This window comes from Drosophila pseudoobscura, chromosome X (genome assembly GCF_009870125.1).
Source record: "Drosophila pseudoobscura strain MV-25-SWS-2005 chromosome X, UCI_Dpse_MV25, whole genome shotgun sequence".
Lineage (NCBI taxonomy): Eukaryota > Metazoa > Arthropoda > Insecta > Diptera > Drosophilidae > Drosophila > Drosophila pseudoobscura.
In genome coordinates this window covers 41,145,022-41,172,188 of record NC_046683.1, presented here as the reverse complement: position 1 = coordinate 41,172,188, position 27,167 = coordinate 41,145,022, and the positions used below count along the sequence as shown (strand labels likewise).

General features: G+C 47.6%; 10 protein-coding genes across 16 annotated transcripts; 5 read left to right on the top strand and 5 right to left on the bottom strand.

Moving 5' to 3' along the window:
* The first annotated feature begins 963 nt into the window (after nt 1-963).
* LOC4816003 (glycine-rich cell wall structural protein 2) lies at nt 964-2,175 on the top strand. Of its 2 annotated transcripts, none has more exons than XM_001355368.4 (3): nt 964-1,071; nt 1,154-1,499; nt 1,601-2,175. In XM_001355368.4, exons 1-3 carry the CDS (start codon nt 1,060-1,062, stop codon nt 2,017-2,019), a joined length of 777 nt encoding a protein of 258 aa, XP_001355404.3. In that variant the 5' UTR covers nt 964-1,059; the 3' UTR covers nt 2,020-2,175. The 2 variants fall into 2 exon arrangements, with proteins under 2 accessions (XP_001355404.3, XP_015041095.2); XM_015185609.2 differs by having other exon boundaries at nt 1,154-1,505.
* On the bottom strand, nt 2,173-10,867 carry LOC6902042 (acid phosphatase type 7). Of its 4 annotated transcripts, XM_015185611.2 has the most exons (5): nt 10,446-10,855; nt 6,880-7,043; nt 6,477-6,820; nt 3,243-3,804; nt 2,173-2,423 (listed from the first exon to the last, which is right to left on the bottom strand). In XM_015185611.2, exons 1-5 carry the CDS (start codon nt 10,594-10,596, stop codon nt 2,289-2,291), a joined length of 1,356 nt encoding a protein of 451 aa, XP_015041097.1. In that variant the 5' UTR covers nt 10,597-10,855; the 3' UTR covers nt 2,173-2,288. The 4 variants fall into 4 exon arrangements, with proteins under 4 accessions (XP_015041097.1, XP_015041099.1, XP_002133576.3 ...); XM_015185613.2 differs by lacking the exons at nt 6,477-6,820; nt 6,880-7,043 and adding an exon at nt 3,892-4,402 and having other exon boundaries at nt 10,446-10,852; XM_002133540.3 differs by lacking the exons at nt 2,173-2,423; nt 3,243-3,804 and adding an exon at nt 5,502-6,419 and having other exon boundaries at nt 10,446-10,857.
* Nucleotides 10,868-11,152: 285 nt separating this feature from the next.
* On the top strand, nt 11,153-14,525 carry Rnp4F (RNA-binding protein 4F). The gene is made up of 8 exons (XM_001355370.4): nt 11,153-11,242; nt 11,342-11,527; nt 11,613-11,824; nt 11,886-12,061; nt 12,131-13,036; nt 13,128-13,580; nt 13,643-13,887; nt 13,951-14,525. The coding sequence occupies exons 2-8, from the start codon at nt 11,504-11,506 to the stop codon at nt 14,251-14,253; spliced, it is 2,319 nt and encodes a 772-aa protein (XP_001355406.3). The 5' UTR covers nt 11,153-11,242; nt 11,342-11,503; the 3' UTR covers nt 14,254-14,525.
* Sas10 (UTP3 small subunit processome component Sas10) lies at nt 14,500-15,951 on the bottom strand. The gene has a single exon (XM_001355371.3). The coding sequence runs from the start codon at nt 15,831-15,833 to the stop codon at nt 14,541-14,543; it is 1,293 nt and encodes a 430-aa protein (XP_001355407.2). The 5' UTR covers nt 15,834-15,951; the 3' UTR covers nt 14,500-14,540.
* A 207-nt stretch (nt 15,952-16,158) lies between these two features.
* Nucleotides 16,159-19,522, top strand: LOC6902043 (uncharacterized). 3 transcript variants are annotated; one of them, XM_033384742.1, is made up of 8 exons: nt 16,159-16,608; nt 16,662-17,084; nt 17,265-17,720; nt 17,841-18,119; nt 18,190-18,318; nt 18,404-18,486; nt 18,558-19,109; nt 19,191-19,522. In XM_033384742.1, the coding sequence occupies exons 1-8, from the start codon at nt 16,447-16,449 to the stop codon at nt 19,492-19,494; spliced, it is 2,388 nt and encodes a 795-aa protein (XP_033240633.1). In that variant the 5' UTR covers nt 16,159-16,446; the 3' UTR covers nt 19,495-19,522. The 3 variants fall into 3 exon arrangements, with proteins under 3 accessions (XP_033240633.1, XP_033240632.1, XP_033240631.1); XM_033384741.1 differs by having other exon boundaries at nt 17,265-18,119; nt 18,597-19,109; XM_033384740.1 differs by having other exon boundaries at nt 17,265-18,119.
* Nucleotides 19,523-19,561: 39 nt separating this feature from the next.
* LOC4815637 (uncharacterized) lies at nt 19,562-21,762 on the bottom strand. Its single transcript, XM_001355372.4, has 2 exons — nt 19,919-21,762; nt 19,562-19,857 (listed from the first exon to the last, which is right to left on the bottom strand). The coding sequence occupies exon 1, from the start codon at nt 21,575-21,577 to the stop codon at nt 20,069-20,071; it is 1,509 nt and encodes a 502-aa protein (XP_001355408.3). The 5' UTR covers nt 21,578-21,762; the 3' UTR covers nt 19,562-19,857; nt 19,919-20,068.
* Nucleotides 21,763-21,962: 200 nt separating this feature from the next.
* dhd (deadhead) lies at nt 21,963-22,770 on the bottom strand. The gene has a single exon (XM_001355373.4). The coding sequence runs from the start codon at nt 22,636-22,638 to the stop codon at nt 22,318-22,320; it is 321 nt and encodes a 106-aa protein (XP_001355409.1). The 5' UTR covers nt 22,639-22,770; the 3' UTR covers nt 21,963-22,317.
* Nucleotides 22,771-23,218: 448 nt separating this feature from the next.
* Nucleotides 23,219-24,503, top strand: TrxT (Thioredoxin T). The gene is made up of 3 exons (XM_001355374.3): nt 23,219-23,329; nt 23,424-23,969; nt 24,037-24,503. Exon 2 carries the CDS (start codon nt 23,437-23,439, stop codon nt 23,938-23,940), a length of 504 nt encoding a protein of 167 aa, XP_001355410.2. The 5' UTR covers nt 23,219-23,329; nt 23,424-23,436; the 3' UTR covers nt 23,941-23,969; nt 24,037-24,503.
* An 11-nt stretch (nt 24,504-24,514) lies between these two features.
* On the bottom strand, nt 24,515-25,483 carry snf (U1 small nuclear ribonucleoprotein A snf). The gene is made up of 2 exons (XM_001355375.4): nt 25,011-25,483; nt 24,515-24,920 (listed from the first exon to the last, which is right to left on the bottom strand). Exons 1-2 carry the CDS (start codon nt 25,361-25,363, stop codon nt 24,623-24,625), a joined length of 651 nt encoding a protein of 216 aa, XP_001355411.1. The 5' UTR covers nt 25,364-25,483; the 3' UTR covers nt 24,515-24,622.
* Nucleotides 25,484-25,602: 119 nt separating this feature from the next.
* Cdk7 (Cyclin-dependent kinase 7) lies at nt 25,603-27,161 on the top strand. The gene is made up of 2 exons (XM_001355376.4): nt 25,603-25,963; nt 26,050-27,161. The coding sequence occupies exons 1-2, from the start codon at nt 25,868-25,870 to the stop codon at nt 27,034-27,036; spliced, it is 1,083 nt and encodes a 360-aa protein (XP_001355412.2). The 5' UTR covers nt 25,603-25,867; the 3' UTR covers nt 27,037-27,161.
* The last annotated feature ends 6 nt before the right edge of the window (nt 27,162-27,167 follow it).

The window sequence follows — 27,167 nt, the reverse complement described above, 5'->3', positions numbered from 1 at the left end:
TGCACTGCACTGGATATATGTACGAGTAAGTACTACGAGCGGTGTTTTTGGCCTGAATCATTTTGTTGCGGTTTGTTTTTGCCACGACTACGAGTATTTTGTGTTTTATGTTGGGCAATTAGTTGGCCCAGGGTCAAGTTAATGATTCAATTAGCATTTGTCATCATTGTTATAGCCCCTGCCGACTGAAGTGGGGGATAATTGATACCCAGATCGTGGGAATATTGATAATGATGGTGTCTCCCCCCCACCACACACCCTGTCATATGTAGATCAATTGTTCTGGGCTAGAACTTTTACTAAGAGGTCGACCTATGGCTTACCTTAGTATACCTTTCTTGATCGGCTGCATAGAAATATTTATGATTGCCTGCCTCGGGGTGGATCGATAGAGCGTTGATAATACAGGTGATACAGCAAAAGTATCCTAAGAAACGCTCTCTCCATCGAAAGTTTTGGGACTTTATTGGATAGAAGGAATATTTAATACCATCCACTGATAATGTCTGCAGTCCCATCAAGTAAGAGCATATCATTTGATAACCTTAGAAATACATCCAACATTATTTAGAAATTGAATTCTTCATTTCCTTAAGAATTAATCTTGTATTTGTATGGAGTCGAATGGGACCTACCAAAAATCTCTTTCTTTTTATCCACTCATCTATGAATATCTACTTTTGAATCCTATCTGATGAGAAAGACTTGATCAACATATTCCTAGGTGAATCCCTGAAAAAACATCCAGTCAAGATACCCCCGCAGAAAGACATTCGCTTGATCAGAGCTTGGCTCGTGTCATTCCCCTGAGAAATAGAGGTAGATCAGAGGCACTCGTGCTGCTCCAACTTCATAGCTCTCTCACCCACCTCTCGACCAAAAGGTAAGCTGGCAACAGAGAGAGAAGGAGAGAGAGCCACAAGCTTGGGCCCAATCCGTTGTGTATAAAAGCGAGTGCTGGGGCGGCATTCGGATCATTAGACAAGTGTCAAGTGGCGCGTGCGCAGTAGCCAGATCCAGTAAACAGTTCCAGACCACACACCCACAGGCGTCCACAACATGAAGTGCTTTGTAAGGCGGCGGAGACTCAAGCCAGGAGCTGGCTAGGATTACACAACCTATGGGATCTAAACCTGATTGATTGATTTTGCAGTTCGTTCTGGTAGTTGCCAGCCTGGTGCTGAGCGTCTGGGCCGATGACACGGCGGCGGTAGAGCCGGCTGCAGAAGGACCTCTAGCCGAGGATCAGGTGAGCGCGGCCAGCAGCTATGCCCCGCTGCAGGAGAAGAAGCAGGAGAAGCGCTATGTTGGTGGTTACGGTGGCTACGGTGGCTACGGCGGCTATTCTGGCTATGGCGGAGGGTACGGAAGTCCCCTGGGAGCGGGCTATGGTGGAGCCTATGGAGCGGCTGGCTATGGCAGTGGCGTGGGCGTTGGCGCCGGACTGGGCGTGGACAGCTACTACAATCCGTACAGCTCCCGGTCGCTGGGTGGCCTAGGTGAGGGTGAGCGCAACATGGAGTCCCCAGCTCTCTTCGGAGGTTCGGCTCGGCCTATTCCAGAGTGATTAACACCTTTTTTGTTTTTTTGTTCCGCACAGATGGCTCTGCAGTTGCGGGATACGGGGGCTACGGCTCCGCGCTGGGCGGCTATGGATCTGCTTTAGGCGGCTACGGTTCCAGCCTGGGAGGCTACGGTTCAAGCCTGGGCGGCTACGGTTCCAGTCTGGGTGGCTACGGCTCCAGCTTGGGCGGCGTCGGCGGCTACGGCTCCTACAGCTCGAATCCCTATGCGTTGTCGTCGTACTACAATGGGCGCCTGGGCAGCGGTATCGGCACCGGCACTGGCTATCCCTACTACAACACCCGCTTCGGAGCCGGCGGCTATCCCTCCAGCTACTACACTAGCAACTACGGCAACAGCGTAGTGGGCGGTGGCCTGGGCGCCCTGGCCGGTGGGGTGCCGCCCATCGGTTCCGGCTACAACTATGGAGCGGGAATCTCAGGCACCGTCTACTAGGATGGTATATCCCCGGCATCCGACATCCATCCGTTCATCCTCGCCCAACCCAACGTTCGACATCTAAGCTTAGTGGAATTTACTTCTCTTTTTTTTTGTCTTCAACTTTTTTTCTAACTTAATTTTTATTTAAAAAAAAATGCATAAAAAACATAAGTAGCCACGATCACGATAACTAATGTCAGATCATTTTCCAGGGTATCGAAAGAGTACAGATCAGTAAAGTCAATTAATTTGATTGGGTGGAAGCAGAAAGCAGAAGAAGAAGGTTAAAGGCCATAGGAGCCATGCTTATCCTTGATCACCCAGAAGGAGTCCACAATGTCGCCGTCCTTGTCGTCGGATACCTGCTCAAAGTGCAAATGGGTGCCATTGTGCGCCTTGAGGCGGGTATAGCCATAGTCCTGAAAAAAAGGGACCAAACAAAATTATTAACAATTATTCCCTCCAGAAGATGGCCTCAACATATTGAGTAGATAGTTTGTTGTCAAATAATTCAACCTCTTGACCCTCTACTGATCTAAAACGACCATTCCGAATTAATTGCATAAGATAGCTATAAAAAAGTTTTCTTATACCGGAGATATCTACAAAGGGCAGAAATTGAAATGAGTCTTGTATATGCTGTGAAGTTGGAAAGGAAACATCAAAAATATATCCCGAATCATGCTCTTCTAAGGTCTATCCCAAAATAGATCCCCAAATCAAGGGCTATTTAAGAAGCATACATGTCTGTCTGTCACATCAACCACCTTCGTCATATGTACATATGTAGATTCGATATTTGTATAAAGCTTTCAACCTACAAATAATAGAAAGAAAACATACAAACAGACAGGCCTATATGGTTATTCAATCCATAGTGCCCAAAACGAAATGAAAGAATTGGCATAGCCGAAGCATTTATACACTTTGTGTATTATTTCATTGCTTTTCTTTCTTCTTCACCTTACACACAGCAAAGCAGTGCCTCAGAGTCGCGATACTATTTTACTCCCTTCATTTGAGCATTGCTCAATCAGACCTCTACTATATACATATGTACATTTATGCACGTTGAAACTAAGATAATGCTTTAAAAGCATCTGCCCAATAGACTTTGGAATAGGATATAGAATGATGAAAAAAATCAAGCCATCCAGTTCCGACGGTCGACCTAAAGATGCCTGACTGAATCCCATTTTGAAGTGGTTTTACCAAGCATTATTGGATTTTTAACATACGTTGCTGTGGAAGGCGTTCCATGCGGGCAGATCATTGGAGAACGGTTCGCGCTCCTCCTTGCAGCCGGCCGAGCCGGTAATGATATGAATGGGTGCCTTGGGATTCCTGTATGGCTGCTGGACACTGCCGTTGTGGACCTTAAAGTCGTAGATTGGCCAAAGACGCGTGTAGAAGTGCTCGTGGGCGAAAATCTCCACGTCGACGCCGTGCTTGTAGAAGAGATCTTCGAGGCCGAACCATTTGATTAGGGGCAGGCCCTGGCGGATGTACGTCTCTAGTTTGCCGTCGCAGTCGTACTCCTTTTCGTCGCTGCAATACATCGGACGGTGGCCGTACGTAATGATCCAGGGTCGTTTAGCGCGATTCTCGGGCAGATTGGCCTGGGCCAGGTCGCGCTCCAGCCAGTCGAACTGTTTTGTCAGCAGTTTGACGCCATAGTTGAGGAAGTAGTAGACCTCGGTCGAGAAGGAGACAAAGTGCACGGGACCCAGATCAAAGCTGTACCACAGGCTGTCCGTCTCTCCGGGCATGTTGAATCGCGCACGATAGTTCGAGAAGTTGCTGCAAGACAAACCAAAAACCAAAGAAGATTAGGATGGGTTCCTCCGATAACATAGAGAGGTATGTACAGGCCACTGGCCCACTTACTACTTCTCCTCGTGGTTGCCCGGACAGACCATATAGGGCACGTAGGCCGACACTGTCTCGATTTGGCGCATGAAGGCATCGCCCACGGCCGCATTGTCCGTGTCCATGTCGTAGGCAAAGTCACCCACATGGATGATGGCATCGTACATCCCCCGCTCCGTATCCTGCTGTAGCCGGCCCAGCGACTGGGCATTCTCGTTGCCCATGTCCCCGAAAATGGCCAGCGATGGCGACCAGTTCTCGCCCGCGGGCGGCGTCTTAAAGCTGAACACCGGCGACCAGCCCAGCTCACTGCCGCAGCTGTACTCGTACCGGGTGTCCGGCTCCAGATCCCTGAGTATCACATTGTGCACGTACTGCTGGCGAGCTTTGTGGCCGCCGTCCACGAAGCGCTGCCAGGTGCCTTTCATCACGATCAGCTTGTCCTTGGCATAATTCCGCGCGTAGTTCACCAGCGAGGCGTTGGGAGAGCTGCGCGTCGACCAGGTCACCGTGATGTCCCTCAGGCTGTCTGCAATGCAATGGCAAGAGTGTGGTTTTTGGTTGGAATTCAATTAAAAACGAGAGGGTAGGTAACTAATGGTAGATGCTGCTTAGTATACATACCTAGACGTGTTCGTATAGATATTGCCTACTTATTAGGTAGTGGCTCAGACTTAAGTAAATATATATTATTGTTCGCTAATCGCGGTGCCCACTGTACCGAAAGATTGTTGCTCCCCTCTCTTTATCTCGCTCTTTTTTTTTGTTTTGTTAGCAGCAACACATAAGCTGTTCTCGCACTAAAGGCCTTCCCGATTGGTCTTGATCTAACACTTGATTCGTCTTGTACTGGATCGGATCGTGCTGTCTTCATAGTCATAGTGTACATTCAAATAGTTTATAAGTATTCATAGCATGGTCTATAATAAGTCAACTTGTGAACGTATTCTTGAAAATCCGCATAGTATATATGGGCATTTCAATGGAAAGGCCAACAAATTAAAAGTCTATAAAACACACATTTCCATACAATTCTGTCCCGATAAGCTTAACTAATTTTACCAATTGACATATGTATCATTTTATTAACTATTAAAATCAGTTTGTGGTACTTTAATAACCATGTTTCCTTTACATATCTTCCATAAGAAAGATGATTTATGATTCAGGTTCTTCCACAAAGTCTCTCCAAAATATGCAAATATCTTTAAAAAAATGCACAGAAAAATGCAAAAGTAGAAATGCCCATATATTAGTATTATTATTAATTAAGTATTATTAAGTTTAGCGCAACAATAAAATTGAAGTTTACTTCGAATCTATTCCATTTCGATTCCATTATGAGACAAATAATTATATCCGATAAATGAATACATTTTCTCGAGGATTGGATAATTTTTGAGCGTTATTTTATTGAAATATTCGAAATTTTTAAGGACAAAAAGAAGGCATCTGAAGTTTGTCGCTGTAACATTCAACCATTTCGCACCACTCAGTAAGGACGACTAGCTTCCTTAAGATCTCATGCGCATCAGCAAGGTTCGTTCAAAAGTTAGATTTCTTCCGATTCCGAATATTGGTTTAGTTCTTGTTTTATTTGTACATATATCGTATAAAAAGAGATTACATATGATAAAATGGTACATAGATAGGTATATAATTAGATTGTGACAGTTATAGTTGGTGCTAATACAGATACATTATACATACATATACATATACATATACATATACATATATATTTCGTTGTTACAAAAATAAAAAGCACTATTTAGAAACCTTTAAAATATCTTGTGTAAGATTTGTGGGAGTTATCACAAAGATTCCAGCTATAGCAGAGATCAAATCACAGATCAGACCCGTAGGCGCCGTGCTTGTCCTTGACCACCCAAAAGTGATCGATGACCTCGCCCTTCTTGTCATCCGATACCTGTTCAAAGTACAGGTGGGTGCGGTTGTGGGCCTGCAGACGCAGATATCCAAAGTCCTGGCTGTGGAAAGCGCTCCAGGGTGGCATGCGCTCGAGGAAGGGTTCGCGCCCCTCATGGTTACCAGCAGCCCCCGAAATAATGTGAATGGGTGCACCGGGGTTCACATACGGCTCGGCCAGAGAGCCATTGTACACCGTATAGTTGTACATGGGCCACATCCGCTCGTAGCAATGCTCGTGGGCCCACAGCTCCACGTCCACGCCGTACTTGTAGAAGAGCGGCTCCAGGCCGAACATTTCTAGAAAGGGCAGACCCTTACGTACGACGGTCTCGTGATTGGTGCAGTCATCACTGTTGGCATTGCTACAGTACATGGGACGATGGCCGAAGGTGATGATCCACGGACGCTTCTGGCGGTTCTCCGGCCGATTCGCCTCGATCAGGTCCCTCTCCAGCCAGTCGTACTGCATCACGATCTGCTTAAGACCGAACTGTGTGAAGTAGTAGAACTCCGTGCTGAAGCCTATAAAGTGCACTGGTCCCATGTCGAAGCTGTAGAACATATTCTCCGATCCGCCCGGCATGCTAAACCGGTTGATGTAGTGCGAGAAGTTGCTGCAGCGATGGATGGGGATTAATCTGCTCTGCATCTGACCGAGCATATCCACTTACTACTTCTCCTCGTGATTGCCCACGCAGACCATGTACGGTACATAGGCGGCCACTGTCTCCACCTGGCGCATGAACTCGTCGCCCACCTCCCCGTTCTCGTTGCACATGTCGTAGGCAAAGTCGCCTACATGGATGACGGCATCGTACATGCCCCGCTGCGTCTCCCGCTGCAGGGCCGGCAATGAGGCGGCATTCACCACACCCATGTCCCCGTAGATGGCCAGCGAGGGCGACCAGTCGCTGTGGCTGAACTGCGTACGGAACCAGTAGGTGGCTGACCAGCCCAGCTGGCTGCCACAATGGTAGCGGTACGTGCTATTCGGCTCCAGATTCGTCAGCGTCACCTGCGTTAGTGTGTGAGTGTTTGTGTGCGTGTGTGTGTGGCACATCGGGGGATACTCACGCGATGGATGTACTGTGTGGCCTTCTTGGGTCCGCCATCCACAAAGGCTGTGGGTCCTTGCGGCGCCTTTGCCAGTCGCTGCAGTCCCTCGATGCCGAACTCGCAGATCGATTCGTTGGTGTTGTCGCGCGTGTTCCAGGTGACGACCATTTCGAGCACGCTTTCTGCAGGGGCGGAGCACACGGCAAACCGAGATTAACTTTGATCCACACTCAAACATACACGCACACGCACAAGCACACACCACAGCCTACCCAAAGGCAAATCCGTTCAGTTTTTGTTTCTTTTTTTGGTTGATAAAAGCAGTTTAATGAGAGAAAGGTACACAGAGATACAACGAGCGATAGTCGTATAGATCCGACCATAAGTTAAGCCCCGCCATTCGGAATCGGTGGATCGAAGTAGGGAGGAGACTCTACTCTTTCACTGGAATCGATCGAACTGCTAGTAGTTCTACTAAGAGCCCTCGCCTGTAGGAAACAATATAAACTATTTAAAATAAAGTAAAAAAATAAACAAAACAAGCACATACAAAAGAATTCGCAATTTAAAGGATTGATGCTTCCATTCTTTTGGCAATTTTAGCTTAAATTTACCAAGAAATAGTTTACCAAACATGTTGGAAGAATTGTTTCAAGCATTATTGAATATTTATCTCTTAAAAACGAGCGTTTTGTAAGTAAAAGTATCCATTACACGACAGAAAAACAAAATAATCGTACAACGGATTTGGAAACGAGTACAAAAAGACTCAGAAAAGAGCGTTTAGCGAACGACTACACGAAGAACGAGTGAATATGTGGCCTTAAAATCGTCTCGTAAAAAATATCTATCATAAAAGGCTCGCAACGAGGCAACGAAATATTTCACTGCCAAAAAATCGCTTTCAATGGCTTTCAAGAAGCCTGGCCAACGCTGTTCTATAAGATACGGATATGCAGACATACATATATACATAGGGGTACATAAATGCCTTTCCTGCCATACAGACCAAACGGACATTGAAAATACAAAGCTGCTGGCGCTCACAAAGTACATAGAAATTTACAAAATAGATCCCTCCACCTCGTGTTCCGATTTCAATGCGGGTATCGGGGCTCTTACAATATATGTTTGTATAATTATATGTGTATTAACATTAAATGCACTTGCAAAAGTAGTATCCACATAAATGGCTGAACCATTGAATTGTCTAATTAAAATACAGTTTGCTGTTTGTTCTGGGCTCGACTGGGGAATGTTACCGCTGCCTGCTAAAGCTAATTCCTAAGTGGTGATCGAGAATGTGCGCTACTAATACTGCCAGTAATTCTACAGTTCCTGCAGTGGCTACAGGTGCTCCGGTTTTTACCGGTTGCCGATTGACCGAGACTCGTTCAGCTTTGTTTGGCCTGGGCCTCAGTTCTGATTCTGATAGCTGCCGTGATGAGATTTGATTAGCCAGAATTGATCTATGATGGCTCCGTTCTGGTCGTCGGAGACCTGCTCGAAGTGCAAGTGGGTGCGATTGTGGGCCTTGAGGCGGGTATAGCCATAGTCCTGGCTGTGGAAGGCACTCCATTCGGGTATTTTACCCTTGAACGGCTCACGTCCCTCATTGCACCCGGCCGAACCCGTCACAATATGGACCGGCGCACCGGGATTCTCGTAGGGCGAGCCCTGGAGTGTTCCATTGCGCACCTCGTAATCGTAAATGGGCCACAGACGCTCGTACGAATGCTCGTGGGCCCAGATGGCAACATCCACGCCAAATTCATAGAGGAGCGGCTCCAGTCCGAACATGTGGACAAAGGGCCAGCCAACTCTGGTGAGGGTCTCCGAGTGGGTGCAGTCGTTGTCGTTTTCGTTGCTGCAGTACATGGGCCGATGGCCATAGATGATGATCCACGGACGCTTCGAGCGATTCTCAGGCAGATTGGCCTGCTCCAGGTCCCTCCTTAGCCATTCGTACTGAAAGACCAGGCTCTTGACGCCGTAATTCATAAAGTAGTAGACCTCCGTCGAGATGCCGATGAAGTGCACGGGCCCCAGATCGAAACTGTAGAACATGTTCTCCGTCCCACCCGGCATGCTGAATCGGGCTCGATAGTTGGAGAAATTGCTGCACGGAAACCACACAGTATTAGACCTTTCCTCCCCTACACACCTCCACCGACTACTCACAACTTTTCTTCGTGGTTGCCCGGCACCACCATGTAAGGTAGGTAGGCGGCCACTGTCTCGATCTGCCGCATAAACTCATCCCCGACGCGCGCCTCCTTCGTGTTCATGTCGTAGGCAAAGTCACCCACATGGATGATGGCATCGTACATTCCCTGCTGCGTCTCCTGCTGCAGACGGGCCAGCGACTGGGCATTCTCGTTTCCCATGTCCCCGTAGATGGCCAGCGAGGGCGACCAGTCAGCGTCGGCATCGGGTACCGTTCGAAACTGATAGACGGCCGACCAGCCGAGGGCGCTGCCGCAGTGATAGGCATAGGAGGAGTTCGCCTCCAGCTGGCTAAGCGTCACCTAAGTGGAGGCAATGAGAGCAGGGTGGATGAGTGTCTCGCTCGGACTCCGCTCGGTGTACAGATCTAAACGCATACCCTGTGGATAAACTGCGTGGAGTGCTTACGGCCGCCATCCACGAACCTGGTGGCCGTGCCTTGGGCACGCTGATTGAGCCTGGAGGGTGCCTGTCCGGCCACTATCAGTCCGTACTCGACAACGCTGGCCGTATCCGGCGGCAAGCTGCGCGTTGACCAGGTGACAACCATCTCGCTTGCGGTGCGCTCTGGCGAGGTTGAAGCCAAGAATGTGGGAATGCAGAAGAGAGAAACAAACTTGAGCAATTTCGTTTTTGGCCAAAAAGGGGGTTTGGTTCGGTATTCGTGTCAAAAAGTGCATCAGAGGCATTCAAGATCAAATGTCGTTGCTGATTAATTTCTCTTGTTTTTTTGTTTTTGTTTGCTTTGTTCCCTAGCTCTTTTGTTATGGTTTTCTTATCGCATTCGGTTCCACAGAAACTAGCGCACAAAAGCTGCTCAGATTACACCCTTATCGCTATAATAATAGGGGTTAGCCCCACATCACACACACGTTTCAGGTCCGAGTTCTAAATTTGGAAATAGTATTTGTTTTCCCAATATGTTTACTTGGGCGGTTATCTTTAAAAGAGAGTACAGCTATGACAGCTGCAGGAGATTCAAGACGAGTTTTTCCCCCCAAAACGAAATCGAATGCGTAATCTGTACTGATAATTATTACAATTAGCCAACAGTTCCCCTGAGTGCAGTCGTCCATCAGTCTGCCTTTGCTCCACTTGGGGGCGATTGACATGCATGTGGCGATGGGTGGAGCTGTAGCAACTGGAACGTTCCCCCGCCCTTGGGATTGGGGTTGGGAGTGGAGGGAACCAGTGCGCGATTTGATTTGCTTGCAATATTTTGTGCTGGGATTGTACAGTCGATGGGTGAGAAAGCGCTGTTCATTTGGACACATTATGCATGCATGCACACACACTCATTCTCACAGATAAACAAATGCACGAACATAAAAAGGAATTTTATATAACGAAAGACTCACCGCCAAAGGCCAGATGCACTTGCTCCGGCTGGTAGTGGACAATGCTGACCTCCTCCTGATCAGCCCCCACCACTTGGGGGATGAAGCCAATGCCGCCGCCGGCCACCAGCAGTAGAGACGTCAGCAGCAGCAGGTGTTGCAAGGACTCCATGTTTTGTTGTTAGTTTTAGTTTTTAGTTGTTAGTTTTTCCGCTTGTGGTTGCACTTTACTGGAGCAATAACATTGCCAAATCACAACTGCGTCGTTGATATCTTCGTTGTTTGTGCTTGTGTGTTGTTGCTGTTTAGCGACGTGACGACGCGGACGTTTACGAGAACACAAACAAATTAATTCGCGAGAGTAGGGAAATATAGGGGCAATATATAGAAAGTGCAGAGCGGGAGCAGTGTGGCCATAATGCTTTCTGTTCGAAAAACTGCCTAGTGCGACCATACAAAATTATTGATGGAATTACAGACTTTGCTGACTGACAGAGTCAGTCTGTAGACAGAGATAACCTTATTTCTTATTTCTCTCGCTCACACTGCATCCCATCCTTTTGTCATTGCAGTGAAGTGAAGTGGCAGTATAGCGTTTTATAAAATTGAATGTGTTCTAAAAAATTCGAGTAAACTGTGTTTTTTCTATGGTCAATATATCAAGTTCTTTGAGCATTTTAGTACATCGATAAGAAGACATATTGTATTAATAGCTAATTATTTAATGAACAATATGGTAGAGTCGATAATAATAACTTTGAAACCATTTTTTCATTGAAATATACTAGCTATAAATAACATTCGTTATTTCACACATGGTATGTGTAACAGCCGATATTGGAGTAAAAAATACCGATTCAGGGCAATAAGTTTAAAATCTCGGGACTATCGATATACTAATCCATACTTCTTTCCAGGGTGACCATTTTTCCTCCCATTATGTAGCAAATGTGTAGTTACCGTGTAATTCTTTTCCCCGACGCCGCAAGTTATTATCCAGATTATTCGCGCGTAAAAAATAATTTCTGCTTCATCAAGGCTGCATATAAAGCTATCATAAAAGAAAAGAATTTATTAAAATGGATAGTGAAGTACCTGAAGTGGTAAGTGGTTTATGCTTGTGGTCGCCAGTCGCCAGTCACCAGTCACCAGTCGCCTGTGAAAATTAACATGAACAAATTTTTTCAGGCTCAAAATGCCGGCGATGTCATCAAGACTCCCAACACCGTTGAACTGGTAAACTTAGCTCCCATTGAAATAAGCTCGGAATCAGATTCCGACACCGACTCCGAGTCGATGAGCGAATACCAGGAGCAGGAGCTGAAAGCAGAGTTTGACAAATTTTCGAGTTATAGTAACTTGAAGTACCGCCAAGTGATGCGGATGAGCGAGATAGCCTAGTACGTATAACTAATTGCAAGAAATTACACAATTCTGACTGTAATGTTGTTTTATCCGCAGCAAACTGAACGAATATGATTTGATTATGGAGGCTGCTGTGCAGTTCAAAAAGATTGCCATAATGCCACCAGAATTATGGCGCAAATACCTGCACGTCCGTCTCCTGGTGACCCATTCTCCCGATGAGCATGTTGCATTCCAGGAGGATTGCGCCGAAGCCTTGAACTCCTATTATGGTGAGCCCAGCAGCAGCACTTAATCGCCCCTTTTGCCATCTTATTTATCTTGTCATCTGTCACCTGTAGATGTCGATTTGGCCAATTTAATATGCAACTATTTGCTTGGCCAGAAGAACTGCAGCAACATCAAGCTGTGGTCGTCGCTGCTGTCCAAGTACTCTTTGGAGAATCCCTTTTTTATAGAAAAACTGCGAGAACTCTTGGCCTCTGCGCCAGATGCAGACAAACAAGCAGATGCTTTTAAAGCGGAGATGGAAAGTCGCTGCATGAACTGGAACTCTGATGAAGAGAAGTGCACCGAGTTTGTTGAGCTTTTGGACCGATACAAGAAATGGCTAAGCCCCCTCATACAGGATCCGCGTGAGCCCGTCGACTGGGAGCGCTTAACCCCGGTCCACATTCTTCAACTGGAGGAAATCAATAATATGGACTACACCGACGAGATTCGTGATTCTTTGGCCTGCGTGGTATTTGAAATAACCATCTCGCATTTTCCGCAAATCGAACGAGTTTGGCTCGACTACATAAACTTCACAAACAAGAGTGTCAAGCGACCCACTGGCGGGTACCAGATCAGCAGCGCCCTGGATCTGGCCAAACGCGCTGCGATGAGCACATACAGCAAGCTGGTGAACCACAAGCTCATCCATTTAATGGAGACCGAAGGACACACCGTTCAGGAGGTGGATAACGTGCTGAAGGGTATCTTCCACAGACTGGCCATCAACATAAAGGCGACGGTGGAGCTGCATTTGGACTACTTGGCGTTTATGGTACGCCAGTGCGATGTATCGGACAGCGATCAGTGCACACGCGTGCGTGAGAGATTCGATGGAGCCTGGAATACACTCTCCGATTTGTACGGCGAGGATGCCGACACCAGCTATGAGGTGCTCCAGCTGTATGCCCAAGTGGAGTATGCCAAATTTAAGAATCCAGCACTGGGCTACAAAATCTGGGAGTACATCATGTGTAAGCGTTTGTTTTGTTGGCCTTGCCCTGCAATGCCCTGCAAGTACTTTCTTCGTATTTCTAAAAATTTGTACATTTTTCTTTTGCGCAGCTTTCGATAAAAGTCAGCAGAGCGGTTACCTTTGGATGACGTGGGCCCAAATGGAGTCGCAGTTTAATGGCGGTGTTCGTTGTCGCGATGTTCTGAATTTGGCCCTGAAGCAGCGTTTCCTGAAGGATGGTAATTTTGTTCTCGAACAATATCGTCGCTACGAGCGCTGCCATGGGGACTACAAGTCCATAACCACATGCCAGAAGATAAAACTGCCGGCAGAGCGCAACTATGGCATTCACAGATACCAGCAGCATGCCCGCGAGCAACTAAGAGAGAGAAAACCGTACAGGACGTCTCAGCCACCATTGCGAGCCCAAGCATCAGTACGTGCCACAGCAGCACCACGCGCTAAAGCAGCAGTGCCGCCACGCGCCACAACAGCAGCACCACGCGCCACAGCAGCACCTCGTGCCACAGCAGCACCACCAGTCTCAGGTCTCAAGTACTCAAGTGAGTAACAAAAGAAAGAAACGTAAGAATATATAAACTACATATATTATGTTTGATTTCAGCGGAACTCGAAAAAACCAAAGTGTTTGTTAAAAACATACTGCCAAATGCGACAACTGAAACTCTTAACGAACTCTTTGCCACCTGTGGCACGTTGAAGGATGTTCGCATAGTCCAGAAAAAGCTACCAATCGGCAGCCGACAGTACAAGACACGCAAAAACATTGCTTACATTGAATACGAGCAGGCTGAATCAGCCCAGAAGGCTGTTGAACAATTGAATGGCCATAATCTGAACGGATCTGTGGTAAGAAAATATTCTCCCAAGGAACAAAAGAGCTTGCAGAAATCTAATCATTGCCTCCACCAGCTATCTGTTGCCATTTCTGATCCCCCACCAAAGACCTCGAACATCACGACAGCCAAACGTCGTGTGGCCACATCGCTAATACCGAGTATTGTGACCCGTGAGATGCTGGCCACTAAGCGTCGCAAGGTGCTGTCGCTTGATAACGAGGCAGATGCGGCCACCAAGACAGAGGATGTGGATATGAAAGATGGGGACAAAGCCACAGCTATAGCCCCAGCTACAAACCCAGATTCCTGCAATACACCATTAACATCGCCAGAGAAGCCCAAGTCCAACGAAGATTTTCGTAAACTACTCGGCTGAAAAATGAAACTAGAACTTTAATTAGAATTACTTTAAGTTTAATTTGTTTTCTAGAACAGGCGCGTCTGTGACGATTTTTTGTTTTCTTTTTTTTTTTCTAATTGTAGGAGGGCAAGGAACCCTTCTCCGCGCCCGCACACCCGCCACACAATTATACGCCATGCGTACGGACGTGCTTTAATGTTGTTCCCCACCCACCATTTCCGGCATATGCCGCACAGCAGTTTATGAATGAAACAAAGTAAATAAATGTACAAAATGTGGAATAGCAATGACATGTTCTTTATTTATGTGCGGAATTTGACGCTCTTGGTTACGGTGGCCTTAATGCCAGACATTTCGCCGCCATAGCGTTGCGTCTCCTTGCGTACAGCACGAACGGCGCCCTTGCGTCGGATGAGTGCCTTGCGGTATTTGCCGCGATGCTTTACACGGGGATTGCGCAGCTCCTTCTTGCGATGTGGGGTGAGTCCCTTGTTTTTGGCCATTTGATACGTAATGCCGCGGCGCACAGCTTCGGCTTCAGGGTCCTCATCATCGTCCTGTTGGTCAGGCATCAGCTGAGCGTCCTCGTCGTCGCTGCTGTCACCACTTATGTCTTCAGCTGTCGCTGTCGCTGTGCCGTTCTCCTTTTCGTTTCTCTGCTCGAATTTGTTGAGGATCTGTAGTTTGGCCTTGCGCTGAGCCACATCGAGGACTGTGAAGGCATCACCATCCTGGATGCGTTCGAGCAGGGCCTCCAGCTGGGGCTTGATGTACGTGTCATAGCGTGACGTCAGTTGCTCACGCAGCTGCTTCAGTTGCACGAGACGTTTTATCACGGGATGCAGCTTGACATTGCTGCGCCTGGCCTTGAGCAGCAGGTAGTAGGACACGTTGGAGCAGTAAGTGGCCAGGACGTTGTGGTAGACACTGGCGAACTCCAGGGCCGGCACCATGGGCACTTGATGGTTGCGCACGTAGTTGAGCACGGGCGTAATCAGCTGTTGAACCTCGCCCAAATGCAGATGGAAGTCCTGGGTGAGGCCGAGGAACTCGGGCGAGTCCTTCTGTAGCAGCTGCAGGCGCTCGCGCCCCGTGAGACCTGTCAGATCGGCGGTAACCTTGATGCCAGATTTGGCAACATCGCCGTCCACCTCTTCGTCACTGATGGCAGCAGGCACATCGTCTAGCTGGAAGTCAGCCTCGCTAAATCGCTTGGCCAGGCGCAGCTGAATCTTTTTGGCCTCCTCTTCCTCGGCCTTAGCCTCCTCCTCCTCCTGGGCGTTGTAGCTGCTGTAGTCGGGGTCCACAAAGTCTGTGTTGTAGTAGGTGCTTCGCCTGGTGCCCCAGTCCATGGTGTTAGGCAAGTGGGCATCATCATCGTCGGCCCCTTCGATGTCGCTGTCGCGCATCAGGTCAGCAACATTGTCATCCTCCTCCTCATCTTCATCGCTGAATGCTAAAATCTCCTGTGGTGCAGATGCGTCTTGCTTGCGCTTGTTACGCTGCTTGCGCAGGTCTTCCAGAATCTCGCGCTCATCTTCATCATACTCCTGCTCGGAGCCGGTCAGCTCATAATCATCTGCTTCACTGTCCATTTTAAGTAAATTTAATAACAATTTAGGCCACAGCACGTGCGTGGTAAACAAACTCAGAGCTGCTGTCGATAGCGATCTTTCCCAAACAGAAGCGATACATCGGCGCCGATATACTGCTGCACCAACCACAATGAAAATATTTTAAAAGATTATCGATAGTTCACCTGTGTTCAATTCATTTATGGTGTCATGACATTCAAATTTACTAACTTTAATGCAAAGCGAGAGATAGCTTTTAAGACATAACGCAAAATTGGTGTTCGGGGCTATCTCCAGACACGGGTCCCGGCTATCAGTCGATGGTCTGTGTGTGTGTGTGACACAGCCAACCGAAATCGATCATCTCTGCCGCGGCGCTGCTTCCAGATTAACTGGAAAACCAAGCTGACACATATATTTGTCTCACTCTCACTGTCTGCTTTTCCCATAAGATATTTTTGTAGCTATTGAACAAAGCCTAATGTCATATGGCCATTGTAGGTTTGTGGACAAGAATTCCGTTACTCAAAATTACGTACGTATTGCGCGTTGCTGTTTGCTGGCTATTTATGTGTGCACTAAGGAGCAGGAAAGCGTTTGTTAATAAATTAAACAAAAGAAAAACGATTACGGCATGGGAAAACCGACGAATATCAACCTGGAAACTAATTTCTCCTCTTGCCATGGTCAGAAGCAAAGCGATGTGGAGTGCCTAGTGCTCGAAACTGCGACGCGCATTGAAGGCATTATAGGGAAATACAACCAAAATAATGAAAATGCGTTCTTCGTCGGTCAGGTAAGTGAAATTCCAGTAAACTGTATTCTCACTAAGAATTGGTACATTTTTAGACGGAAAATAAAGTTCGATTCCCATTCCTTGAAAGTGGAGACGACAACAGCGTCCTTGACTGCGCTCCATTGTTGGGCGGCCATGCATGCGCCAATAAAAAAGAATACATCAACCATGAGAAGATCGAGGCACAGCCTGAGTCGTCTTTCGAGGAAGAGGCACAGCCTGACTCTTCATTCAAGGAAAAGGCACAGCCTGACTCGTCTTTCGAGGAAGCGGCACAGCCTGACTCTTCATTCAAGGAAGAGGCCCAGCCTGACTCTTCATTCAAGGAAGAGGCCCAGCCTGACTCTTCATTCAAGGAAGAGGCACAGCCTGACTCTTCATTCAAGGAAGAGGCGCAGTATGACTCTTCATTCAAGGAAGAGGCACAGCCTGACTCTTCATTCAAGGAAGAGGCACAGCCTGACTCTTCATTCAAGGAAGAGGCACAGCCTGACTCTTCATTCAAGGAAGAGGCACAGCCTGACTCTTCATTCAAGGAAGAGGCGCAGTATGACTCGTCATTCAAGGAAGAGGCACAGCCTGACTCTTCACTCAAGGAAGAGGCACAGCCTAACTCTTCATTCAAGGAAGAGGCGCAGTATGACTCGTCATTCAAGGAAGAGGCACAGCCTGACTCTTCATTCAAGGAAAAGGCACAGCGTGACTCGTCTTTCGAGGAAGAGGCACAGCCTGACTCTTCATTCAAGGAAGAGGCACAGCCTGACTCTTCACTCAAGGAAGAGGCACAGCCTGACTCTTCATTCAAGGAAGAGGCGCAGTATGACTCGTCTTTCGAGGAAGAGGCACAGCCTGACTCTTCATTCAAGGAAGAGGCACAGCCTGACTCTTCATTCAAGGAAGAGGCACAGCCTGAATCTTCATTCAAGGAAGAGGCACAGCGTGACTCTTCATTCAAGGAAGAGGCACAGCCTGACTCTTCACTCAAGGAAGAGGCCCAGCCTGACTCTTCATTCAAGGAAGAGGCGCAGTATGACTCGTCTTTCGAGGAAGAGGCACAGCCTAACTCTTCATTCAAGGAAGAGGCACAGCCTGACTCGTCTTTCGAGGAAGAGGCACAGCCTGACTCTTCATTCAAGGAAGAGGAACAGCCTGACTCTTCACTCAAGGAAGAGGCCCAGCCTGACTCTTCATTCAAGGAAGAGGCGCAGTATGACTCGTCTTTCGAGGAAGAGGCACAGCCTGACTCTTCATTCAAGGAAGAGGCACAGCCTGACTCTTCATTCAAGGAAGAGGCCCAGCCTGACTCGTCATTTAAGGAAGAGGCTATAATCCTGCCCGGTGAGACGAAAGCTCAGCTGGTAAAATCCAAGGATGATGGGCTGATCGGAGATGGCACTGCTGCTTCTTCGACATATAGCTACGACAGTGATGACATCGTAGTGGAGAAGCAGGAAAAGGATAAGGAATCTGGAAATTGCTTCCGTGGACAGGCCATACCGAAGTGTTGTTTGGTCAGTAAAAACCATCACCCCATTTAAATATATACATTTATTTAACCACAAATTATCTATTGGTCTCCAGACGGATTCAGTTTTTATGATCGATAGACCCTTATGTGCAGTGATGTTGAAGCAGGAGCTGCGCCGCTTCTCCTTGTTGTCCTTGGACGCCGTCAAACGCCAAGACAAATTCAAAATCATTGTAACCAATGTATGTGTTGCCTCTGAAGAAGCAAAAAATCAGTAACTGTGTGAATTGATGAGATATTCATCGTTCATCATCCCTCGTCTTTCAGGTGTACAGCCCCTTTCAGTTTTGGTTCCAAATCGCTGAGGAAAATTATGCTCGCGATCTGGAAAATCTGCATTTGCAGATAAGGTAAGTTGTCGTGTATCCATTCCACCCTCCTGGACAGCAGCTCAAAAAAAAATTTACATATTTAACCGCAGCGACTTTTTCCACAAACGGCACCTACCCAACGAAAACAGATACCAGAAGCCTATCACTCGGTTTTTCCTACGTCCTGGATACATTTGTGCCGCCCGTTCAAATTGGGGTGGCTGGAAGCGGGTTCGCATTGTGTCCGCACCACAGGAGAATGCTACGGACGTTTCTGTCTTCTACGTGGACTATGGCCGTCTGGAGAAGTGTGCAAGCGAAGAACTACGGTTTTTACCAAATGTGTTCACCAATATTCCGGCCATGGCCGTCAGGGGAGCACTCTCGCATATCCATCCGCTGAATCACACTTGGCCGGCCGACGTAACGGAGGAGCTCCGTGCCGCACTTTTGTGTCGCGAGACGTTTGCCCATATCATTGAGGCGGACCAGCAGGATGAGATCTATTCAATCAAAATATACGAACACAACCGGTCTGATGAGTCGCTAAACAGCAAAATGATTCTGGAGAAACTCGCGGGCGAAAGCGATCATTTTGACGAGCGTATCATCAAACAGCATTGTGGCCGCCGCATTCGCTACTTGTGCGAGCGTCTCCCCACGTGAGTATTCTCTAGAGAGATCCGATCCATTTTAAATGCTAAAATGGTGAATTTCTGCAATTTCCCTTTGGTCTCCTTTAGCTTTGAAATGCTCGAGACTGGTGTGTTTCCCATGGATGCGGATAAGGATCTAGATTTTGTGAAATATTTCAATGAAATCATGTCCGCAACATCGTATTTTAGGGAATTTAAGATTCCCCCGAGCCACAACCCCCTTCTGCAGGACCTGGAAAAGGCGCTGCGTGACTGGATGGTTGGCTACAAAAAGGAGCAGATGCCCTTGCAGAAATTGCAGAGGGAAGCCGCGCTCAAGGCTAAGGAGAAGGAGGAAGAGCGTCGCACTTATTACGAAAAATTCTTTTACAAAAGAAAGGATTATAAATAAAATAAACATCTACAATCGCATCTATTAATTACACTGTGGAAGACTAAAAACCAAAAACAAAAACTAATAATGTTGTGCGTTTAATTTGTACTCGCTCAAAACAAAGAAATTTCAATGTATTCTCCGATAATCTGTATCATTCTCCCATTCTCCGTCTTTCTTCGTCTGAAATTGGGACTCCGTTTGGATAGGGCTTCTGCTTGGTATATGGGCGGATGCGGATCCCCTCCTGGACACGTGTCCGTCTGTGTTTCCCCACACTGAGGCGATTGGCGTCTCGGGAGTTACAATTGGAATTTTTTGCCTCTCTCTCGCTCATTGCGGAGCTCAAAAAAGTAGAATTGTAGCCGCCACGCCTGTGTCCTGGAGAGTGGGCAGAGGATCAGCGGAGGATTAGCAGATCCTATGCTTTTCATCTACTTACCCTTTCGGTGAGATCTGGATCTGGAGCACAGCTTCGGTCACGGGTCCAGTCTAGGGCAGGAATCGAACTCAAGTTTTGGTTTATTTGTATTTTTTTTGCTGCTTCATCGCTTTGTGGCCCGACCATCCCGTACTGTCCCATCGGCACTTTCTAGTTGTTTGATTTGCGGAACCTGAAGGGCGGCAGGACAAATCCCTGGTGCTGCGGATAGGAATAGTCGTCTCCATAAGAATGGTTGGAGGTGGCCAGATCTTCATAGCTGCTGCTCGACGCAATGCTTTCGGTGGTGGAGGCTGGCACTGGCAGAGTGCCGTCCAATAATCTGGGAAAGGCCTTGAACCACGGCAGGGTCAGGGAGATGCGGTGCGAATTGTTGGTGTTGTCCTGAGTGCTGGACACCGCACCCTCGGGGTGCACGCGATCTGTACCTTCAGTCTGGAGCGCCATCGATACCTGCCTGGAGCACTGTGAGCCCTGTTTTATCGCCTGGGATGTAGATGCACGCGAAACCGTGCACATTTCTGTCTCGGAGCCATCCTCCTCTTCAGATGTCCCTTCTAGAATCGTGGCTGGTGCCCCCTGGTCCTTTAGTTCCCCAAAGTCTTCCAGATCATCCAGATCCTCCGTTGTGATGGTGTCCGTGGTGCCGCTGCTGCTGGGCGTGTAGTGGGCCATTTGCAAGCGGCCAGATGACTCGCTCGGCAGCTCCAGGCCCTGCTCTTCCTCATCACCATCATCCCCTTCCTCGACGAAGTCGGCCAGAAGCTCCACCTGGCTGCACAATTTCACAGGCGCCTGGTCTCGGCCGTGGCCCTGGATTTGGTTGTGACGCCTCAGCCGCCTCATGTTGCTGCAGGAGCGCGAGTTGCCGTAGAGCAGACGCTGCTTGAGCATGGCCTTCTTAGTCAGATCAGGACGCTGCAGCCGTGACGCATTGGTGCCAGCCACTGGTCCTTGCTGGCCAGAGCTGCCAGGGGAGGAGTCCATCAAGCCAGCACCGGCGGCGCCCGTGCCAGTGGATCCACCACCACAAAGACGCCGCAAGCGGCTGGTGACGAGTCGCTTCAGGTTGTGCTTGGACTGGGCATTGCCGTAGCTGATCCGTTTGGCGGCCCGCTCCCGTCTGTCCGCCGCCGCGCGCTTCGCATTAACGGCCGCTTGCATTTTGGTGGTCAATCGCAGATCGCTGCGCAGGTAGTGGCCTACACCGGCCTCGGCCAGTTCCGCATTGCGACGAGAAATCTCCTTGCCCAGCTCTTTGGCGCGTGCCAGCGTGTCCAGGCGCTGCAGATACTGCTGTTGCTCGACCGTTGGCGCCAGCAGCTCCAGCCGACGGCGTCGTTGCATCGACCTAGCCGTGGCGGAGGAGGTTCCAACGTTGCAGGTGCCAGTGCCATCGAGGCCAGGACCAGGGCCAGCGCCAGCGACAGCGCCAGTGCTAGTGCCAGTGCCCGACATGGCGGGGGGCCCCTCTTTGATCTCCTCGATCTCGCGGAAGAGTCGCTTCAGCCTCACCTGGCGCATCTTCAGCTCGATGGTGCGGTCGTTGAACTCCTGTATCCGCTCGTACTCCTCCCTCAAACGCTGCAGCTGGCCATTCCTTTGGCTATTGTTGTACATGCGGCGGAAAAACGGCGTCGACTTGATCTGGTATGACATGATGGATACTGCTGTCTGCGTCTGCTATCTGCTATCGTGTAACTGCTGGATTATCTTTGATTTTTATTTTATTCAAACTGCAATTGAGAATTTAGCTGCGTCCTAAATATTTTTTGGCTGGTTTATTATGACGAAAATGATTTTTTCATGTGTGTGGTTTAAGATTTTTTCTAATGAGACTGAGACACATTTAACCAAAACGTCAAAGTTCCCCAAAGCCAACTAAGAAAATTCATGTAGTTTTTAGTCAAATTTGGAATCTTTATTTCTAAATGGTTAAAGCAAATTATCATATAAAAGGCATTTCGAGTAGTTTATCTTTCTTTACGGCGGCATTCCAAGCTTACACGTTAAATATCAATTAAATATAGTTTTAGGGCAACATTCTCTTTTTCATTTCGCATTTTCGCATCACAGATGCACGACTACATACATACATACACAATTTTTTGTTTTGTTTCTTTTCGTTTTCTTTTTCTTATGTGAGATTGAGGTTATGTTAAGGCGACATCGCAGATGCCAAAAGATTAAATTTTCTCTTACAATTTTGGTGAGGTTATGTTTGACAAATTTCACAGTTTCCACAAAAAATACATATTTCTTATATTCTAGACATACACAAAGACAATTTCCCTCTTTCGAGGGTTACAAAACACATAACGCACATTCAGTAAAAAAAAGGTAGGTTTAAATTTGCGGTCAAGCCTGCTCACTCCCGCCTGAGGCTTGATTGGCTGGATTTACTTGGTCAGCTTTTCCATAGTTTTAATCAGTTTGTGCTCATCGGCGCCGCTGAAGCGGGCAAGGCGCGTCGTGCCCCGTAGGAAGATAAATGTGGGCATGTTCTTGATCTTGTATTGATCCACCAGATCTAAGAACTTGTCCACATTGATCTTGATGACCATCGCCTTTGTGGAGTACTTGCGGGCCAGGGACTTGACGCTCTTGTCAATGTCTTTGCAGGGCTCGCACCAGGTGGCGTAAAAGTCCAAGACCACAACCTTACCCTCGGCAGCATCCATTTTCTTATGAAAGTCGTTCATGCTACGGATGCAAGCCATTTTCGTGTTTTATGTGCACACGATAAATTAAAAAAACTATGTGTACAAAGAACTTTTCAGTCTCGCGGTTTTGCTCAAGCGGGGATGCGTTGGCTCGACGTTCATTTTTTGGGACTACTTGTGGGCCTCGTGGTACCTTTTATAGCCTCGGCTCGGCCGATCTGCGGAATTTGGAATTCGCGCCATTTTTATCTATACAATTAACCTGCAATTCGTGGAATTTCATTGTCCACTAGCTCTTATACTCTCTCCGTCTCTCTCACTTAAAATGTCCAACATTATATTGCACTATTGGGATATTATTGCACACACTCATAAAGGTCACACTGCTGCAAATCAGGCGTACATTTGAAACGAGCAGCGACTCCGCCATTCGTGATTGCATTGATATGTATGTCTTTTATTTTCTTTATTCGAAAGCTAGGCATTGTATTCGTGGAATTGGATTCATTGTCCACTAAAGCTCTCCTCTCTCTCCCCTGAAATGTATCTACGTAATTCGAAACATACTTCTGAAACATCAACGAGCACACAACATTGTTTCAAAGAAGCAATTGAAAAATTTCGTGCAAAAAGTAGGCCTTGCCTTTGAACAAATTTTGGACGCCCTATAATTCTATCTACTGCCTCAGCCAGATTTCAGTTCGTTAGTTGTTTCTCAACCGTAAAGGTTTTTGATTTTTGTAAAATCGTAAGTCTCCGAGCAAATTTAAAAGCAAATAAAAAAAAAAAAATGTGAAAATTTTGTTCCGTGTTTGTGCATTTTGGTTTTGTTTTCCTTTTAGAACTTTACTAACGATGGTGTATCTGGTGCAGAGCAAGGATGACTTCGATCAGCAGGTCACCGATGCAGGGGACAAGCTGATCCTGATCGATTTCTATGCCAACTGGTGTGGACCGTGCAAGATAATCAGCCCCAAGCTGGAGGAGCTGGCCCAGCAGTATGCCGACCGTGCCGTCGTCCTCAAGGTGAATGTGGACGAGAACGAGGAGATAACCATCCGGTACAACGTGACCAGCCTGCCAACGTTCGTGTTCATCAAGACCGGAACCGTGGTCGATTGCTTCGTTGGCTGTAACTCCGAAAAGCTGGCCAAGACCATGGAGAAGTATGTGGGCAGCGAGTGCGATTGCGGCCAGGGCACCGACGACGACGAGCCAGACAGCCAGACGCCGCTCGAAGGGGCAAACAGTGACAATAATGTGTGCGCCATCAATTCGAATTTCATCGAATCGGAGCAGCCTGACGCCCCCGACGACGTCATTGATACCATGGAGCAAGAAGGCGTCATGGAAAACTAAGGAGCAAAAAACACAAACAACACAGCACAGTAAGTTTTCTAAAAAAACAGCAATGCAATGCACAAATGTAACACAGCAAAATGCATTCTTCTTTAGGCACTAAACGGCATTTTGAATGCCATCGACCAGTAGAGGCGTCCTGGAAATATGACATAAAAAGCAGCACTGCTACAGAGAGTTCTCCAAACAGAAAGCAATGCATAATTGTGTGACATTAAACAACCAGATACATTGCAGGCAAACGAAACTAAACACGAAATGAAAATATGTGCAACAACACAGGCTAACACAACTAACCAAATAACAATGCATAAAGGCAACACAAAACAATATTATTGATGCTATCGACCAGTAAGGCATCCTGGATTTCGATAGCACAAAAACATGACTTAAACCTTCTAACCAGAACCAGAATCCAATGGAAATATGTGCAACAACAGCATCCCTAACACAAACAACAATTACACATGTTAAATATTGTTTTCAAAACTATACACTAAATGGAAATGTGTGCAACAACAACACACAATTGTTCAATTAAATATGTTAACTTTCAACCAGAATTCTTCGGCAATTGTTTCGTTTTATAATGGATTGGTTTATTCTATTTAAATTAGCACGTTAAAAAAAAGTGGGCTCGGGGCTTCGGGGGTGTTTCAGTTTCACTACAGCCTTGGTGGTCCTACTTCTTGGCGAAAGTAATCTTCATGGCGTGTGTGGGTGTAATCTTGAAGCCCTGTAGTGCCTCCTTGGCGGCATTACTCTGCAGTTCTGTGGTGAACTCGACAAAGGCAATGTCGTGTCGGTTGGGCACCAGGCGAACCTCCTTGAAGCCGGGGAACTGATTGAACAACATCGACAGCATCATCTCGTTGGTTTCCTCCGGCAGATTGGTAAGGAAGAGAATTTGATTTGGCGGCTGCTCCGTTTGCGTATTTGGATTCGAATTTTCAGTGGTAACCGGCTTCTTCTTCTTGTCCCTGCGGGGGGTGGGGTGTATGGAAAGAAAATGGTTTGTTATTGTTTCTGGATACGAATGGAATGCTTGTATTTGTGCGGAGGGTACTTACTTTTTGTCATCGATACCCGGTGTGGGCTTTGGCGGCTTCACCTTCTTGGGGCGCTCCTTGAATGTGCCCTTAAGCTTGGCCACGATGTCCGAGTCACACTTGGAGTAGGCGATGCGCATGGGCTTGTCGTAGAACGGGAAGCCCTGCATAGTGCGCAGCGCGTTGGATGCACTGCCGATCTCCTTGAATACAACAAATGCCTGGCCGCGCATTTTTAGTGTCTTCAGGGCGACAATATCGAGAATTTGGCCGAACTGCGAGAAGATGGCATAGAGGGACTTTTTCAGTTCCTCCTTCTTGATCTTTTCGTTCAGGTTGTTAATATAGATGGTCTGATTCGGGCGAACATCCATTTTTGTTGGAACTTCGTGCGAAATTTAATTTAAACTATATTTTTGCTTGAAAACACAGCAGCAAAGAAAAAAATGCTCCCTTGAGATCAGTGTTGTAAAACAACAGCCGGCACCGCCAACGCGTTGTACTATTTTATGTTTATCGCACTGAACTATCGATTAGAGCTGGAGAAACATCGATGTTTTAAAAACAATCAAATTAAGTGAAATCAAAAATATATTAAAATAATTTTGAAGCAGCAGGTTGGCCCAGCTTACCTAAATGTCCTTTCAGAAGCAGTGGGATGTTGCCTTAATCTATAAACATGTTGTAGCCACTTATGTTAGTGTGTGTTATTTCATGGGCGCCAACTAAATGCAAAACCATCGATGTCAACGATGCTACCAGCTTTAATCGGTGGTGCCGGTAGTGCACAAGCCCCATCGATTGCTTCCGTGCAATTCAATTAATTTTTGTGTTTAGTTTTGTTTGCCATTTGCTAATTAAATTTGTTTGCGTTATTAATGGTGCTTTGCGGAGAAGCTGGCGCCCACATGGCGCCCCACAGCAGCGACAAAGGCGACCGCTATGCCAAACTGTCGTTCCTTGGTGAGGGTCAGGTGAGTTTTCTGCAACGCTAAAGCTTTATTTATATTATATTGACGTTTATTTCTCTTTAAATGCATTGTCCATTCTCCTCTCCCAGTTTGCGATTGTGTACAAGGCTCGGGACACGGTGACCAGCCAGATTGTGGCCGTGAAGAAGATCAAGCGTGGCAGCCGCGAAGATGCTCGAGATGGAATCAATCGAACCGCTTTGCGCGAGATCAAAATTCTGCAGGAACTGCAGCATGAAAACATCATTGGGCTGGTGGATGTGTTCGGACAGCTGTCGAACGTGTCGCTGGTGTTTGACTTTATGGACACCGACCTGGAGGTGATCATCAAGGACACCAAGATCATACTCACGCAGGCCAATATCAAGGCGTACGCCATCATGACGTTGCGCGGCCTGGAGTACCTGCACCTCCACTGGATCCTGCATCGCGATCTGAAGCCCAACAATCTGCTGGTCAATAGCGACGGTGTGCTCAAGATCGGTGATTTCGGCCTGGCCAAGACATACGGTTCGCCAAATCGGATCTACACCCATCACGTGGTCACGCGCTGGTATCGGTCGCCCGAGCTGCTCTTTGGTGCCCGCCAGTACGGCACTGGTGTAGACATGTGGGCCGTCGGCTGCATTCTGGCGGAGCTCATGCTGCGCGTGCCTTTTATTCCCGGCGACTCGGATCTGGATCAGCTGACCCGCATCTTTGCCACCCTCGGAACACCCTCAGAGGCCGAGTGGCCGTATCTGGGGAAGCTGCACGACTATCTACAGTTCCGCCACTTCACGGGCACCCCGTTGGAGAATATATTCACTGCCGCCGACAATGACCTCATCCACCTAATGCGCCGCCTCTTCGCCATGAATCCGCTGCGGCGTGTCTCCTGCCGCGAGGCACTGAGCATGCCCTACTTTGGCAACAAGCCGGCTCCCACCGTTGGTCCAAAGCTACCCCTGCCCTCGGCCATAGTGGCGGCCAATGCAAAGGCCGACGAGAAGCCCGGCCAGGCGGTGAAGCGCAAGCTGGTGGAGACTACCGTTCGCGGCAACAGCCTGCCACAGAAGAAGCGACTGCAGTTCTGAGAGCTGCCAAGCTGTTTTAGCATTTAGTGTAGAGACCTAAGACAGAGACAAGTGTGTCCAAAACATTGTTGAGATTGCATTCAGCTCGGCTTGATATTGTCCATTAAATATGTGAGAAACTAATAGCCAAA